Here is an 18,807-nt window from a genome sequence, read left to right as displayed (position 1 = left end):
CAAGAACAGAAAACTAAACACTGCATGTTCTCACTCATAGGTGGGAATTAAACAATGAGAACACTGGGACACAGGAAGGGGAACATCACACACCGGGGCCTGTTGTGAGGTGGGGGAAGCGGGGAGGGATAGCATTGGGAGATATACCTAATATAAATGACAAGTTAATGGGTGCAGCACACCAACATGGCACATGTATACATATGTAACAAACCTGCACATTGTGCACATGTACCCTAGAACTTAAAGTATAATACAAAAAAAATAAAATAAAATAATTTTAAAAAGAATTTTACCTTTTCAGTTGTAAGTGGTTTTGCCGGCTTTTCTGGCTCCTTTTCTCTCTTTTTCTCTTCCTTTTTTTTTTCCTTTTCTTTCTAAAACACAGCCCAAAGTTTTGATAAGTTTACTTTTTTAAAAAATGGCAACTTTTGACTCATTTTTATTAGTTTGAGTCATCATTTAAAAAAAGGTAGAAATATTCAGTAATTACAATATCTATGTGCTACTGAAATATAATAGTAAACATAGCAAATTCATATTCTCATTGAGGTTATATGCTGATGACAGCAAAGAATATCTGTGAAAAAATTAAGACAGAGGCACAGAGTTAAGACAATTTAGAACTTCTTTGATATATTAGGGTTTGTTTTGTGTTTGTTTTAAATGAATGAGCTCTCCATTCAATAAATTCTCACTAAATCCTTCTATTAGGTTTGACTTCCTAACAGCAATCATGCAGTTGAATTATGAATGAGAAAAAAAAAACTAAGTGATAGGACAGACTTCTTTATTATACAAAGATAAATTATAATAGGTAAGACTAAAAATCTGCTTTTTTTAATCACAAAATATCTTCAGTGTTACAGGAAGTCAGGGACCCCGAACGGAGGGACAAGCTGGAGCCATGGCAGAGGAACATAAATTGTGAAGATTTCATGGACATTTATCACCTCCCTAATAATACTCTTATAATTTCTTACACCTGTCTTACTTTAATCTCTTAATCCTGTTATCTTCGTAAGCTGAGGATATACGTCACCTCAGGTCCACTGTGATGACTGCGTTAACTGTACAAATTGATTGTAAAACTTGTGTGTTTGAACAATATGAAATCAGTGCACCTTGAAAAAGAAGAGAATAACAGCGATTTTAGGGAACAAGGAAAGACAACCATAAGGTCTGACCGCCTGTCGGGTTGGGCAAAAAAAGTCATAATTTTCTTCTTGCAGAGAGCCTATAAACAGACGTGCAAGCAGGGAAGAGATCACTAAATTATTTTCCTAGCAAGGAATATTGATATTAATACTCTAGGAAGAGAATTGCATTCTTGGGGGGAGGTCTATAAACAGCCCCTCTAGGAGTGTCTGTCTTATGCGGTTGAGATAAGGACTGAAATATGCCCTGGTCTCCTGCAGTACCCTCAGGCTTATTAGGGTGGGGAAAAAACCACTCTCTGATAAATTTGAGGTCAGACTGGTTCTCTGCTCTCAAACCTTGTTTTCTGTTATTTAAGATGTTTATCAAGACAATATGTGCACAGCTGAACATAGACCCTTATCAGGAGTTTTTGATTTTGACCTTTGCCTTGTGATCTTTATTGGCCTCAGAAGCATGTGATCTTTGTTCTCCTTTTTGTCCTTGGAAGCATGTGATCTTTGTGACCTACTCCCTGTTTGTACACCCCCTCCCCTTCTGAAGTCCTTAATAAAAACATGCTGGTTTTGCGGCTCAGGTGGGCATCACTGTCCTCCCATGATGTATGATGTCACCCCGGCGGCCCAGCTGTAAAATTCCTCTCTTTGTACTCTTTCTATTTCTCAGGCCGGCTGACACTTAGGGAAAAAAAGAAAGAACCTACGTTGAAATATTGGGGTGGGTTCCCCCGGTACTTCAGTCTATCATCACAGATTTTGCTTTAAAAAAAGGGGCAAATACACTGATTTTCTCATGAGAAAAAGAATGTTCAAGATAGTGCTTGGGGACCACAGCCAACTGACTAGTGTAAGGCAGTAGAGGTAAAGTATAAATGGCATTATGATAGTCACAATTTGCATTTCCAATAAGGATTAGATATAATGTTAAAAACTTAAGGATTAAAAGTATCAACACTAAATCTTAAGAGCCAAAAGACGAAAATGAAAAGAGGTTAAACAAAGAGCATTCATAAGGCATTCAGAGGAAAGAGATGACTAGAAACTGAGAACTGAAAGTCTACTGCAACTAAACACTAATCTTGCCCTTAGTTTCCTGACAGCAAAAAAAGAAAAGACAAACTGATGAACCTAGGGAAGGCAGCATGATAAACATGCAGAACTTACTCAAAATACCTAAAGGCTGCATTTGTACCTATGCCTTTAAAATGGTGTCTGATGCAACCTCTGTCAGACTAAATCCGCCGTTTGTCAATCAGGAAAGATAATATTGGCAACTCCTAGGCCATAATGTGAGAGAAATAATAAAAGTTGAAAGTGCTTTGCAACCATTCATATAAAGTTCAAAACCAGGCAAAAGTACGATGTTGGAGAGGGTACACACTAGTATAAAACTATTTCAAAAAGCAAAAAATAAAGACGATGATGATAAAAATCAGGATGTTAATTACCTTAAGGAGAAGGGATGAGGGTATTTAGGAACAGTCACATGGGAGCTTTCAAAGTGGTAATAACGTTGAGTTTCAATATACATTACACAGTGATAGTCTTGTAAGTATTAAACTAGATATATATTTAATGTGCATTCCAGCACTAAAAAGAAAAAATGAAAGGCACTAAGAACCTAGAAAGCAACTTTGCAAACTATAAAGCACTACACAAATATAGCACATTAAAATTTTAGTGTTTGTTGTGTGATTTTAAAAAGAGGAAAGGAAAAACGTTCATCTTAGTTCAAAATTTTAAAAGAAATTCATAGCAAAGATCTTTATATTTGGGTCATGAATAAGCAACGTCTTCAACTGCAATTTTAAGAACAGGGAAATTCTAATGCATTTCTCTTTTCAACCTTTTGTTTTATTACCCATTAATAAAAGGCAATGAGTGTTGTAATAGTAATTCACCAATTAGTGAAAGCATTTAAGTAGAGGACAAAGCTAACAAACTATTGGTATATTGCTTTGCAACAAAAGGAGAATACATGGATAGAATTTCCAGAATCTGGACAGTTTATATCTCAGTCTCCTTTAGACTAGGATTATTTAAAATTATGTTTCAATAATGTTTTTCAGGAACAGGATAAAAGTCAACATAAAGTTGAACTTGTGCTAAAACCTGAAGAATCTATATGCTTTAGTTACCAGAAGAGCATATGTCAAAAGTGACATTTTCCCTTGAACATTAAGGATATTAACATAGTCTAGCACAGAAGAGACCATCTAGAAAGTTGGGATAATTCTCAAAAAAGATCTTCATATCTACTCAAGTGCCTGGGCTTTACACTGGAAATAAGGAAGATCTAACCGTTTAAGGATAACTAGAAACATTACCTATTGCTAACTCAACCATTTCCCAAATCAAAACCTTCATTTCCAAAACACAACTATCACTTTTTTTTTTTTTTTTTTTTTTTTTTTTTGAGACGGAGTCTCACTCTGTCACCCAGGCTGGAGTGCAGTGGCACGATCTCGGCTCACTGCAAGCTCCGCCTCCCAAGTTCACACCATTCTCCTGCCTCAGCCTCCCGAGTACCTGGGACTACAGGCACCCGCCACCACACCCGGCTAATTTTTTGTATTTTTAGTAGAGATGGGGTTTCACCGTGTTAGCCAGGATAGTCTCCATCTCCTGACCTCGTGATCTGCCTGCCTCAGCCTCCCAAAGTGCTGGGATTACAAGCGTGAGCCACCGTGCCCAGCCCACAACTACCACTTATTAAGTGCTTCTCATGGGCCAGTTGATAAGTACCTTACTGTCTAATGTAATCTTTGCAACAATTTTCTGCAATAAAAACTTTATCTACTGTCATCTTACAAATGAAGAAACAAAAAAGAAGTAATGCCCAAAGCAACACAGTTAATCAAAGCTAGTGGTAGGACTGAGGGACTATGGAGCCCAAACTTTGAAGTCTCACTACTCACTGTGGTCCAGTGGAGCTTTGCTATTTATTATTGCTGTTATTATTCCTTACAGTAACAGCTAATACTTTCTGAACCCTTACTATGTGACAGGCACTGTTGTGGCTCTTTTAATCCTCACAACAACTTTATGAAGTTAGAAATATTATCCCCATTTTATAAGTAAAGAATAAATAGGATGTGAAAAATTTTATATATAAAATATTTTCTATATATTCTTAGTAAACTATGGTGCAGAAAGCAATGTGATAGAACAGTTTCAATAATATGCTGAGAAAGAGGCCGGGCATGGTGGCTCATGCTTGTAATCCCAGCACTTCAGGAGGCCGAGGCAGTCGGATCACCTGAGATCAGAAGTTCGAGACCAGCCTGATCAACATGATGAAACCCTGTCTCTACTAAAAATACAAAAATTAGCTGGGCATGGTGGCAGGCACCTGTAATCCCGGCTACTTGGGAGGCTGAGGCAGAAGAATCACTTGAACCTAGGAGACAGAGGTTGCAGTGAGCTGAGACTATACCACTGCACTCCAGCCTGGGCAACAGGAGCAAACTGTGTCTCAAAAAAAAAAAAAAGAAAAGAAAAATATGTTGAGAATGAGTTGCTTCTGAACCTCTCAGAGCTATTAGCTATTGCTATGGTTTGAATGTTTGTGTCCATCCCAAAATTCACATGTTAAAACCTAATCCCCAAAGTGATATTATTAGGAGGTGGGGCTTTGGGAAGTGATTAAGTCATGAGGATGAAATCTTCATGAATAGGATTCACACCCTTATCAAAAAGGCCCGAGAGAGATTTCCAGCCCTTTCCCACTATATGAGGGCACAAAGATGCACCGTTTTAAGAAATAGAAAGTGGACCCTTCATGAGTCTTTCCAGCCTCCGGAACTGTGAGAAGTAAATTTTTGTTGTTTATAAGCTACTCAATCTATGGTATATTGTTAGAGCAGCCAGCACAGGTAAAGACAGTTATTTCTCAAGAAGGCCATTGTGTCATGAGTAGAAGTTTGATTTCCTAATCACCACAATTGGTGGGCACATATGAAATCTCTAAAAACAAAACAAATTTGCTAGCTACATTTACTAGAGGGAGAGCATGACTTGATACTCTTTAACACTGGAATTCAGCTGTAAAAATACAGCTGTCAAGACACATGCACACATATGTTTATTGCGGCACTATTCACAATAGCACAGACTTGGAACCAATCCAAATGTCCATCAATCATAGACTGGATTAAGAAAATGTGGCACATATACACCATGGAATACTACACAGCCATAAAAAAGGATGAGTTCATGGCCTTTGTAGGGACATGGATGAAGCTAGAAACCATCATCCTCAGCAAACTATCACAAGGACAGAAAACCAAACACCACATGTTCTCACTCATAGGTGGGAATTGAATAATGAGATCACTTGGACACAGGGCAAGGAACATCACACACTGGGTCTGTCGGGGATTGGGGGGTTGGGAGAGGGATAGCATTAAGAGAAATACCTAATGTAAATGATGAGTTGATGGGTGCAGCAAACCAAAATGGCACATGTATACCTATGTATCAAACCTGCATGTTGTGCACATGTATCCTAGACCTTAAAGTATAATAAAAATAATAAAAATACAGCTGTCACCTACTCTGATTCTGGCAGTGGTATTAGGAGACAGGCTCTGAAGTAATACTAACAGCATGGGCTCTAAACTCATCATGCAGTTTGACCCACAGATGACTCCCATCCATAGAATCAAAAGCTGCTAAAAGATCTAAGAGTACTGTGAAAACCTAATTTGTTTTAAACTATTTTCTCAGCAAGAACAAAATACTGCAGTGTTTTGTATTTTAAAATAGTAGTTCTTGAAACCTGGTGGTTAAATGCACAAGTGACATAGCGAAACAGCTGACTTCCTGTGCAAGAAAACTGGTTAAACATTCAAGTCCAATAAGATGGAGGTAAGTACATGCTGGGTTCATTATAATCAAACTATACTTGAGTTATTTAAATAAAGACATAGGGCTAGGTGCGGTGGCTCACCCCTATAATCCCAGCACTTTGGGAGGCTGAGGTGGGTGGATCACTTGAGGTCGGGAGTTCGGGACCAGCTTGACCAACATGGAGAAACCCTATCTCTACTAAAATTACATAATTAGTCATGTGTGGTGGCACATGCCTGTAATCCCAGCTATTCGGGAGGCTGAGGCAGGAGAGTCGCTTGAACCCAGGAGGCGGAGGTTGCAGTGGGAGGCTGCAATAAGCCGAGATCGCGCCACTGTACTCCAAACTGGGCAAGAGCGAAACTCCGTCTCAAATAAATAAATAAATAAATAAATGACATAGTTTCACACATTTTTAAGTGCTCTCTCTCTCTTACTACTCGCTTCCCCTTTTCTCTTCCCTGGGCCTAGACCTGTATATCCAACCACCTACTAAATAACCTCAATGTTCCACAGTGACCTCATACTTAACACATCCAACTTTTAATTCACCTCTTTCCTTTTCTGCTCAAACCTGTTCCTTCTTTTCAGCTTGTATCCTTATCTCACTAATTGGCACCATCATCTACTAAGATGCTCAAGATAGAAGCTGGAAGTCACAAGCCTTCCCAAAGCACCTCCACGGGACATCAATTACCAAACCCCATGGACTGTACCTTCTTAAGACCTCTCAAAATTACACTCTCTTGGCCAGGCGCGGTGGCTTACACCTGTAATCCCAGCACTTTGGGAGTCCAAGGTGGGCAGATCACAAGGCCAAGAGATCGAGACCATCCTGGCCAACATGGCAAAATCCCGTCTCTACTAAAAATACAAAAATTAGCTGGGCGTGGTGGTGCGCACCTGTAGTCCCAGCTACTCACGAGGTTGAGGCAGGAGAACCACTTGAACCTGGAGATGGAGGTTGCAGTGAGCCCAGATCCCACCACTGCAGTTCAGCCTGGCAACAGAGCAAGACTCCATCTCAAAAAAATAAAATAAATTTTAAAAATTACATTCTCTTTTACATTCCCTGTTACTACTTTGGAGCATGTCCCTCTCATTTTACACCTGGATTAGAATAATAGGTTCACTCTTTTCCTCACCCATCACCACAAAATTAATTCCCCATGGAGCCTGTAGTGTTACAACATGAAAATCTGATCCTGTCACACCCGCCCCCCAATGCTTAAAACTCGTCAGTAAAAGTGCCCAAGCCTTCAGAATCAAACTCCAGTGGGCTCACGAGAAGGCTCCTTCATAAGAAACAGAGGAGCCTGGCCGTTCTACTCATATTTCAGTTATGCCATTCTGCTTGCAACTCCCCAAACACTCTACTTTGCCCATATGTTTTTTCACAGGCTAGTTTCCCTATTTGGAATTCTTCCTAATCCGTCCTTGTGTCTAATGCTTATTCAGAGCATAAGATGCATCAAAATGATGCCTCCTGTATTAACTGCAGTACAGTAAGCGTACTTCAATCACAGTCCATAATATATTATATTATAAACTGCTATATAGTTATCTGTTTTCTTGCCTTAGACTGTAAGCTCCTGGAGGGCAGGGGCTATATCTTGTCTTTGTATACCACACATCTAGCCAACCATTTATCATTTATCCCATGTCTACGGGAAAAAATGATAGTTGAAAGAATGCCTGGAACTACTTTATTAAGGCCAATGTAACAACAACAAAAAAAAATAGGTAAAGAGTCAAAAGAAATTAAAACTCTCAAATATTTGTAGGGATGACTTTAAAAATACACAGTGGTAGTATATGCACCCCAACCACTTCCACCCAAAATGCATTCTAACAGTTATCATTGATGATTCTGAACTCATGATCCCATAATACCCACGTTTTATCTGTATGGTGTTTACTATTGCTTAAAAAAGAAACTTGGCATTAACTTTGTTTAAGTGCTTTTAACAACAGAATTATAGAAAGAAAAGTGTTGTTTTTGTTTTTTAAAAGTTCCTGTAAGTATAAGATAGTAATGGGCACAACAACAAAAAACTAATTGCTTCTTAATTGTTGAGATATAGCCATGGCACCAATAAATCAGTTATTCTGAAATTAAATATAGATTCAAAGTTCCTTAATCATAGCTGTGGTATAAAAAAATTCTAGAAATTGCTGTTTTAATTCTAGGGATCATTCAAAATATAAGCAACTATTATAGTGTTCCCGAATGACACACTGCAAAAGGAAGTTAATTTACCATTTAACACTACATAACTCAGCTGGTTAAAACATTACCATACCTCCAATTTATTTTTGTCAACAGCAGCTTGCAGAGAAGGAGAGGATACCAAAGGCTGAAGAGGAGCATCAGAGGAGGAAATCTGTGGAGTGCAGGTGAAAAGTGAGGAGGAAAAAACAAAAAGAAAGTAATGAGAATTGACAGGCACAGGAAAGAAAAAAAACCCTGTATATTTTTGTGATACAGAAGTACTTAAGAGACATGTTAATAAAAACAATGCATCAAGAAATAAGTACTGCTTTTTAAAAATTTCAATTTGAAATTTATAAAAGGGTTTAGTACTGAATAATAAATGATTTAAAATGGATTTTACTAGGATATAAAACTTAAAATGTAGTCAGATAAGATCATACCAAAAGTATATGGAAAATAATTAAGTTTCTCTCACAGTTCATCTTTAGTCAATGTGACTATTGAAATACAAATGCTCTGAAACATGAAGACACACTGTCCCAAGTAGTAGAAGAGCAAAAATGGGTTTTTGTTTTTACTTATAATAACTTTTAAGAATGAAAAATAAAACAGAACTGAAATAGTAAAAGTTAATTAAAATTTTAATCAATTGTTTAAGAAAATAGAAGAAAAGCTAGGAGAAAAAAAGAACAGATTAATGTAATATAACAGCTGAGCAGCAGACTTATTATAAAGCAATTTATACACTTCCTTCTTTAAGATCAGCAGGCAAACACCATTTCCAGTGCTATACTTGCTGAATTACCCCAAAGCATCATGAGACAGTTATATATGCAGCACAGGCAATTTATACACGAAAATGGGTTTCATCTAAAAGCTTTTTTCACACATCTTACTGCCCAATTTCTACATGCGTAGTTGATCACTTTAATGGAAGCATTATCTTCCTGCTCTCTTTACTGCCAAAATGTAACTGAAATACATTTATAAAATGCATAGATCTTTGAGGCCATAAAACTGACATCTCTATATTGCCCTATCATATCAATAGTGCCTATGAGGAATTTTTAAAACTAAAAGGAGCTATTACAGATAGGTCATTATGTAATGTCAAAATAACACTTCTAGATGACAAGTTCTCCCTCAATCTGCTTGTTATTAAGTTAGTTATGGCAGTAATTCTCGAATCACAACACAAGACTATAAACTTTAGGGAATTTTCTTTTCCTTGCTTGCTCGCTGTTGGCTCTAACTGTGTAAGCTAGCCACTTAATGAATATTAATGCAAGTTACACAGGAGAGAAAATAAACAACACAAGAAAACGTAGATCTTGCATTTAAAAAAAAGTCAAAGCTGAGCCTGAAAGCCTGGTTTAAAACTGGTTTGTCCTATTGGATATTTACTTACTAGAAATCTTTAATTACTACTTCATATAGAAAATAAGAATAAAGAACTTTGGGAGGCCGAGGCAGGCAGATCACTTGAGGTCTGGAGTTCGAGCCCAGCCTGGCCAACATGGTGAACCCTGTCTCTACTAAAAATACAAAACTTTAGCCAGGTGTGGTGGTGCATGCCTGTAATCCCAGCTACTTGGAAGGCTAAGGCAGGAGAATCACTTGAATCTGGGAAGCAGAGGTTACAGTGAGCCAAGATCACGCCACGGCACTCCTGCCTGGGAGATAGAACAAGACTCCGTCTCAAAAAATAATAATAATAAAAGCCATAAGATCACTTAAGAAGACAGCTGTATCATAAGGACCTCTTTGCCTAAGCTCATGAAAAGCAGAACAAAAATATAAAAAGACAATACAGGCATTGAGTATGTCAAAAGCTACTAATCCTTAGAAAGCAGTAAGATAATTCATTATAAAAGTGCTTGTCCTCCATTTGAGAAGATGATAAACTGATGTGGCCACTTTTAAAACTCAGTAGCAGGAATATAAAATTCTATTCAATAAATATCAGTAATTTAACAACAACAAAAAATTTCAGACAGGGTCTTGCTCTGTCACCCAGGCTGGAGTACGGTGTGAAGATCATAGCTCACTATAACCTTGAATCCTGGGCTCTAGTAAAAACCTTTTTTATTTTAATCACTTTTTTTTTTTTTTTTTTTTTTGAGACAGTCTTTCTATGTTACCCAGGCTGGACTCAAACTCCTGAACTCAAGAGATCCTCCTGCCTCTCAGCCTCCCGAATAGCTGGGATTACAGATGCGCATCACATTTTAATACAAAAAAAAAAAAAGAAAGAAAAAGAATAAATGCTTTAATACCATGTTCCAGTTGAGAAAGAAAACAAACTTACTTAAGAAGAAAAACATCTGAAAAGTCAATGGACAGATGAACAAGTGAATCGATAACAAATCACAAACATAATGGAAGAAAAAAGACACAAAAGAGTACACAGTGTATGAAACCACTTGCATAAAACTCTAGAAAAGAAAATACAATCTATGGTGATTAAAAAAAAAACAGATCAGTCACCAAGGCCACGGTTGGGGGCTGACTGGCAAGGGGCACAAAGAAACCTTCAGGAGTGACGGAAAGTTTCCATATCTTCATTGTGTGGTAGTGGTAACACAAGGATATGTATTTGTAAACATTCATTGATCTGTACCTTAAAATATCTACCTTTTATTATATATGAATTATATTTCAATAAAGTTACTCTTTAAAGTCATATTAGCAGGGTAATATACATTATGTGAGCAAGGAATAAACAGAAATCAACATATTGACAACTGGAAGCAAGTGACAGTACAGAACACAGGTAAATGAGGGAAGAAAAAAGGGCAGTGAAAAGGAGAAAATAAATACAGAGACACGAAAAGCTAGGTACGCGAGACTTCTTTCTAAATCTCTAGTAGGAAATCACCAATATCCATCTTCTGGATTAGTCCTCCTAACTGGTCTCCTTGCCCCATATCTTGCTCGTCTCCAAATCCATTCTGCATACCATGTCATTCTCGAAGTAAACCTGACCACCACAAATCACTGCTTAGAAGGTCTGAATAGTTTATATACACATTATATAAGGACAGAGTCCAAACTCCTTAATCAGGCCACAAGTGTTATATACCTTACCTCCCTGTTCTTCCCTCCTCTGGCTACATTCATATCCACTCTGCCCAGCCATATATGACTCCTTCTGGTTCTCTAGTCTGCTTCTCTGAACTCTAGGGGCCTTTCCTCTTGCTAGTCCCTCTGCTTCAGAAACCCATGCTTCTATTAGTTCCTACCCATCCTTTAATTTTGAGTTAACACTGCCTCCTCTGGGAATTATTCAAAGTATTCCTTGATCTCTCTATAGAGCCTGGAGTAATATTACCTCTTAAAATATTTCCCTATTATGTAAGTTTTATCACGTCATCTCTTATAAAGATCTAGTTACTTATCAGTATTCTTTGTTCAACTAAAGTTATCTGAGGCAGATATTAATTCTATTCTGTTCACCATCTTTAGTACCTGACATTCAACAGGTCTCAATAAATATTTTCAACTGTTACAGGAAAAGAGGAGGAAGAAAGCATCTCAGAAGGAGAACCAAAAGGAGGCTCAGTCTCAGCAACTGCTCTCTGAAAGTTCATTGGCTTGCTAACATACTTTTCTGAAATCCCACAGAAGTTATCCATATTTACTTTCAAATTTAGAATTTATTTTGTAACTAGATATTAATTCCATTTCACTGGCTCCTAGTACTTTTATACAGATAGAGCATAAGACTCTGACCTTATAAAACTTTGCTGGAAATTGGTGGTGTCAGTGAATTCAGTAGTCATATTTAAATGTCCTTCCCAACTCCCACTCACCCCCTTCTATCCATGAGATAATATGTGGTAGAAATCCAGTAAAGATATTCTTCAGAAATAAAATGAGTTTTCTTCAGAAATAAAATGAGTTTAACAGTCCTTCCTTCAATTATTCTTAAGCTCAGACGTTCTTCGCTAGGTCACCATCAAAGTAACCTACATGTGAAAAAACTCCCAGAACACTACAATTGTCCTCATGCAAAAGAAAAACTGACCATGCAAAACAAGTTCCCGACTCCCATCTACAAGAATAAGGTGAACAAACACCCTTTGAAAAGGTATAAAGTAATTGAAGGCCATAAAGCATAATGTTTAAAATTTTCTTGATCAATTTTTTGAAATATTTGCTACTATCACCCTTTTAAACAGAATAACGCTATGAAAATTAAATCTGTGGTCCAAAACACTGAAAAAAATGCAGTCACTGAAAAACATCTTACAGATTAATTGTTGGCAATGGATTCCTTCAACCTCATTTTGGAAATTCCTGGATATGTTTTCTAAGTAGAAATTTTATCACAGCAATTCTTGAATGGCTATCTCATGAGCTTTTAGTATAGAACGAAGCTCAAGTTTTTCAGAAGTCTTGGAATCATTTTAAATATATGATTTCCAATGTCTTTTGCATTTCATGGCATGACTTGGATTAAAAAAGCTGAAAACATACACATTTACTAAATTAGTACATAACCCATAAAAAACACATCAATGAAACTCATCAGTAGGAGGATTAAAAGACACTGAAAACTTAACCAAGTAACCATAGCTACCAAGTGTATAGAAGAAGCCTAAATCTTAATATTTAATATTTTAACTTTAAAATCTTTGGCCAAGTCAGTTAGAATTCTGGAAAACTTAAAAAAAATTTAAGTCCTTCACTTGCTCTATTGGGGTGTCCCATAATTAAGGGGCTGATTAAAATGTGGAGATGTGGAGAGATTAATGAAACAGAACTCAAGCCAAGATTTTTCCAATGATATAAACTCTTAAAATTGAGTATTCATTTTTCTTAATTATCTACCTGATTACAGTCATTTGCTGCCATCACAATAGCTTATTTTGCAAGCAGTTATGTGCTAGGCACCCTACTAAGAATAGAGTATACTTTATCTTAATTCTTGCAGCAACACTATGAAATTCAGACACTATGACATCCCTGTTCCACAGAAGATGAAGCAAACTGTAATGAAAAGAAGTAACAAAGAAAATCAAGCAGAAACCATGTTCTTTTACATTAATCTCAACTCACTAGCTGAAGAGACACAGAGACAGGATGGGGCAGGGGGAGAGAGAAAAACTGCTGGAGGAAAAGAGCAAATTATGTGGCAGTTCAGCCTCATCTACCTAAGTCCTCTTGTATCTCCTAAACTCACTTAAAATACTTAGTTTCCCACTGTGATTCACTACTGGTAAATGAGCAAGGGGAGGAAGTCAGACAGGACAGATTTCTCTTTCTCTTTTTTGAAACAGGGTCTTAACTCTGTTGCCCAGGTTGTAGTACAGCGGTGTTATCACAGCTCACTGAAGCATCAACCTCCTGGGCTCAAGCAATTCTCTCACCTCAGCCTCCCGAGTAATTGAAATTACAGGCACACTCCACCACGCCCAGCTAATTTATTATTATTTTTTGTAGAGACAGGGTCTTGCCATGTAACCCAAACTGGTCTCAAACTCCTGGACTCAAGCGATCCTCCCACTTCAACCTCCTAAAGTGCTGGGACGACAGACGTGAGCCACCATGCCTGGCCAACAGGACAAATTTCTGCAAAGTGTTTCAAATTCCCCTGTCACTCAATGAAATCAGGTAGAACAAGGGAGGTAGACTCATTCTATATGACCATAGTAGGCAGAATTCTGACAGCCACTAAAATTCCCACCCATATAACACCAGCCCTGTGATTGTGGACAGGACTGCGGTAAATCAAATAATGAGCGGGCCATGTGTGGACTAAAGCAAATGTCAGATTCTGACTTAAAGCCTGCCACCAGATGCAGTTGTACAATGGAAGTACATCAACTCACTTGCCACTATAAAGCCTGCCACCAGATGCAGCTTAATTGTCACTTACTACTCAATGATAGGGTTTTGATATGAGTCTGCATGCAACTGATTTATTATGGTCTCTGTGCAGTCAAACCTCTCTCCCAATGTTGATCTGTGGTTCTAGCCATTCCCCAGCACTACCATCACTGCTTCAGCTCTACCTCGGATCATCAGGCAATACATTCTCACTAGGAGCACACGACCCGGATCCCTCACATGCACAGTTCTATTCAACATGCTCTATTCAACGCATCGAATAGAGCACTAGGGGAGAACAGTAGGATTCAGTAGGGAAGAGACAAGGAAGCTCAGAGGCAGAGAAACTCGAAATGGCAGCAACAAGAGGGAAGCAATGCAGTTAGCCAAGATTGGCCAGAAGCCAGGAAGGACTCCCCATCATGGTGGCAAGGTAAGCAAAAATCCCTAACAGTCCACATTCCCACCAGAGCCCCTACAATCTTAGCTACAGGAGACTCCTTCAGCCCTCACAGGCCCTGAACCTAGTATAAGGAGCTGCCTGGAGTCCACGCAACCACACTATCCCAGAGAGAACTCATGCTAGATCTCAGCCACCCACTGGGACCAAGCTGCTGCTGCACAGTGCCATTTTGACAGTACCGCCAACACTAGACTACATCCAGCCCTGAAGCCCATACTCCCAGCATCTTGACATCCCTGGGATCTCCCAATGCACTTGACATCTTCCTGGAAGGCCTCAGCATCAGAACACCAGCTAGACTCAGCAGTGTAGTCAAGTCCCTGGCACCTGAGTCCTGCAGAAGCCTACACCCTGGAGAAGAGGCAGTCTAGCACATCAGGGAGTCTGCTCCAGGATATAAGGAGCTGAAGCATGTGCTCTCCAGACATGAGAGCCACCTGCCTGGGACTGCCACCACAGACAGTGCCCCTGCCCCTTCTAGGAGCAGAGCCATTGTGTATCCACGTACACTGCCTGGAACACCAATGCAAGTACCTGTACATGCTGCCCAGGGACAGCATGAGAACTGACTGGCCTGGTTGGCCACCATCCACACACGTTGCCTGTGCAGTGGACAGGACTGAGGAATGGCTTGCCCCTATCACTGTCAGTGCCCACACACCCAGCCCAGGGACCCAAGAAAGGGCCTGGTTAGAGGTACTCCATGGTCACCATATATATCTGGAAAGGCCTCCTAGATGCCTGAGAACAGGTAGACTCGGAGCTGCTGCCACCAACACCAGCATGGACTGCCCAGGGGCCTAACAACCGACGTACTCAGACTGTCACTGTTGTTGGCACCCTCCACCTGGGGACCCAAGAACCCTCCCACATAGCCACAGCCACCACCGCCCACATGACCCAACTAGGGGCTTGAGGATTAACTCATTTGGGTCCTATGACATCCACTGCACGTGCCCACACAATCTGCTCATGATCAGCTGGGATTTATCTCAAGCATGTATAAATGGTTTAACATATACAAATCAATAATGTGATATATTACATCAACAGAATGAAGGACAAAAACCTTATCATCTTTTCAATAGATACAGAAAAAGAATTTCATAAAATTCAACATCTCTTCATGATAAACATTCTCAACAAATTAGGCATAAAGGAACATACCTCAACATAATAAAGGTCATATATGACAAACCCACAACTAACATCATACTGAATGGGGAAAAGCTGAAAACTTCTAAGAACAGAAATAAGACAAGGATACCCACTTTCGCCACTCTTATTCAACATAATAACATAATATTCAAATTTGAGGGGGCAGATGTCCCATTTTACATTATGTGATTTTTATACATTCCATGCCTGTATTAAAACATCTCATGTCTCCCATAAATATATACACCTACTATACATCCACAAAAATTAAAAATTATTAAAAATAGATGAAAGACTTAGCTGGGTGTGATGGCTCATGCCTGTAATCCCAGCACTTTGGGAGCCCAAGGCAGGGGGATCACTCGAAGCCAGGAGTTCGAGACCAGCCTGGCCAACATGGCAAAACCCCATCTCTAACAAAAACACAAAATTATCCAGGCCTGGTGGCATGCACCTGTAAGGACAGCTATTTGGAAGACTGAAGCAGGAGAATCACTTGAACCCAGAGGCAGAGGTTGCAGGGAGCTGAGATCGCACCACTGCACTCTATCTAGCCTGGGCGACACAGCGAGACTCCATCTCAAAAAAAAAGAGAAAATTAATTATAAAGACTTAAATAGGAGACCCAAAACTACAAAATCAGAAAATATAGGAAACACTGGTCTAGGCAAAGATCTTATGAATAAAACTTCAAAAGCACAGGCAACAAAACCAAAAATAGAAAAATGGGACTACATCAAACTAAAAAGCTTCTGCATGGCAAAGGAGACAATTAACAGAGTAAAGAGACAATCTGTAAAATAAGAGAAAATATTAGCAAACTGCTTATCTGACAAGAAACTAACATCCATAATATACAAGGAACTCGAACAACAGCAAAAAAAAAAAAAAAAAGTTAATAGGCAAAAGATCTGAATAGACATTTCTCAAAAGACACAAAAATGGCCAACAAGTATATTTAAAAAGGTCAAATCAATAATCATCAGAGAAATGCAAATCGAAACCAAAACAAGATATCTTACCACGGTTAGAATGGCTTATTATCAAAAAGATAGAGACTGGAGAGGATGCAGAGAAAACAAAACTCTTTTTTTTTTTTTTTTTTTTTTTTTTTTTTTTTTTTTTTTTTTTTTTTGAGACGGAGTCTCACTGTGTCTCCCAGGCTGGAGTGCAGTGGCGCGATCTCGGCTCACTGCAAGCTCCGCCCCCCGGGTTCACGCCATTCTCCCGCCTCAGCCTCCCGAGTAGCTGGGACTACAGGCGCCCGCTACCGCGCCTGGCTAGGTTTTTGTATTTTTAGTAGAGACGGGGTTTCACCATGTTAGCCAGGATAGTCTCGATCTCCTGACCTTGTGATCCACCCGCCTCGGCCTCCCAAAGTGCTGGGATTACAGGCTTGAGCCACCGCGCCCGGCCTCACAAAAACAAAACTCTTAGACACTGTTGGTGGGAACGTAAATTAGTACAACCACTGTGGACAATATGGAGGTTTCTCAAAAAATAAAAACAGAATTACCATATAAGCCAGTAATCCCAGTACAGGGCATTTATCTATATGAAAGGAAAGTAGCATATCAAAGATACCTGAACCCCCATGTTTACTGCAGCTCTATTCACAATAGCCAAGACACAGAATTAACCTAAATTTCCATCAATAGATGAACAGATTTTTAAAGTTTTTGATATATATACACAATGGAATACTATTCAGCCATAAAAAGAATGAAATCCTATCATTCACAGCAAGATGGATAACCCTGGGGGCTATTATGCTAAGTGAAATAAGTCAGGCACGGAAGGATAAATGCCATGTGTTCTCATTCTTCTGTGTGAGCTAAGAAAAACGGAACTCGTGGAAGCAGAGGGAAGAACTGTGGACGTTAAAGGGTAAGGGAGAGCAAAGGATGGGGAGAAATTTTTAACAGATGTGATGTTACAGCTAGATAGGAGGAGTACGATCTAGTGTTCTGTAGTATTGTAGGGTGAGTACGGCTAACGATAATTTAGTATATATTTGCAAAAAGTTAGAAGATACTGAATGTTCCCAATACGAAGAAATGATAAATGTCAGCAGGGCGCGGTGACTCACGCCTGTAATCCCAGCACTTAGAGAGATCGAGGTGGGCAGATCACGAGGTCAAGAGATCAAGACCATCCTGGCCAACATGGCAAAACCCCATCTCTACTAAAAATACAAAAATTAGCTGGGCGTGGTAGCACACCTGTAGTCCCAGCTACTCAGAAGGCTGAGGCAGAAGAATTGCTTGAACTCTCAAGGCGGAGGTTGCAGTCAGCGAAGATCGTGCCACTGCACTCCAGCCTGGCAACAGAGTGAGACTCTGTCTCAAAAAACAAAAAAAAAGAAGAAGAAGAAATGATAAATGTCTCTCTGTGGATACCCCTTAAGTACTCTAGTACTCCTGGAATACCTTAGGTATAAGGTACTTTTATTTTTTTAAATCTGTTCCTATTTCCACTGTGATAAATGTCTCTAACAATCATGTCCTCTTTGTTTTGGTATCCTAGGAGATTGCGAGCATAATAAGTGATCCAAATTTATTTGGATGAGTGCTCAATCTATTACTGAAGATGAAACACTGAACAGAAATATGCAATTCTCAGTAATACATAAGATTAATTACTTGCTCACTGATCACCATGAAAGAGGAAAAAATACTTTAAATCTGCTACAATATAAATGTATTTATTATTACTTTGTTTATATTGGAATAGGTGGAATACATTTTCCCTTGCGTTTATTGTGACTTTTGTAAATCTTTCTGCATTTTCATTTCAATAGTACTATAAACTCAGAAGTATATACTGAGGTAAACAAACTTTTACCTTAAAATTTTTACTCTCAAGCCTACAAAAAAAAAAAATGGAAGAAACTGTTGAGTGAATACCTCTATAAACATCACTAATATTAGTCAAATACTAAATTATGCCATATTTGTTCTCTCTCTACAGACACAAACACACAAAGCTGCTAGGTTTCACCAAACCACTTGAAAGTGTTAGGTATCATGGCATTTAATCTCCAAGTGTTTTATTCTACCATATATCTTATAAAGGAAGGAATTCTTACAACTAAGCATACCATTATTACACCTCGAAGGGGGGAAAAAACC

General features: G+C 38.8%; 1 protein-coding gene across 4 annotated transcripts in view; it reads right to left on the bottom strand.

The window, feature by feature from the left end:
- SMAP1 (small ArfGAP 1) overlaps nucleotides 1-18,807 on the bottom strand; it is a 187,977-nt gene that overhangs the window by 68,748 nt on the left and 100,422 nt on the right. For 2 of the 4 annotated variants that reach the window (XM_025382835.1, XM_025382837.1), the window contains exons 5-6: nucleotides 8,312-8,392; nucleotides 297-377 (exon numbers count right to left, since the gene is read on the bottom strand). In XM_025382835.1, coding sequence (XP_025238620.1) covers nucleotides 297-377; nucleotides 8,312-8,392 — 162 coding nt within the window. The remainder of the gene's footprint in view (nucleotides 1-296; nucleotides 378-8,311; nucleotides 8,393-18,807) is intronic. The other 2 variants (XM_025382838.1, XM_025382836.1) reach the window with 1 other exon arrangement.

The sequence above is a fragment of the Theropithecus gelada genome, chromosome 4, assembly GCF_003255815.1.
Source record: "Theropithecus gelada isolate Dixy chromosome 4, Tgel_1.0, whole genome shotgun sequence".
NCBI lineage: Eukaryota > Metazoa > Chordata > Mammalia > Primates > Cercopithecidae > Theropithecus > Theropithecus gelada.
Note: the sequence above shows the minus strand (reverse complement) of the source record. Positions and strands in the feature narration are given on the sequence as shown.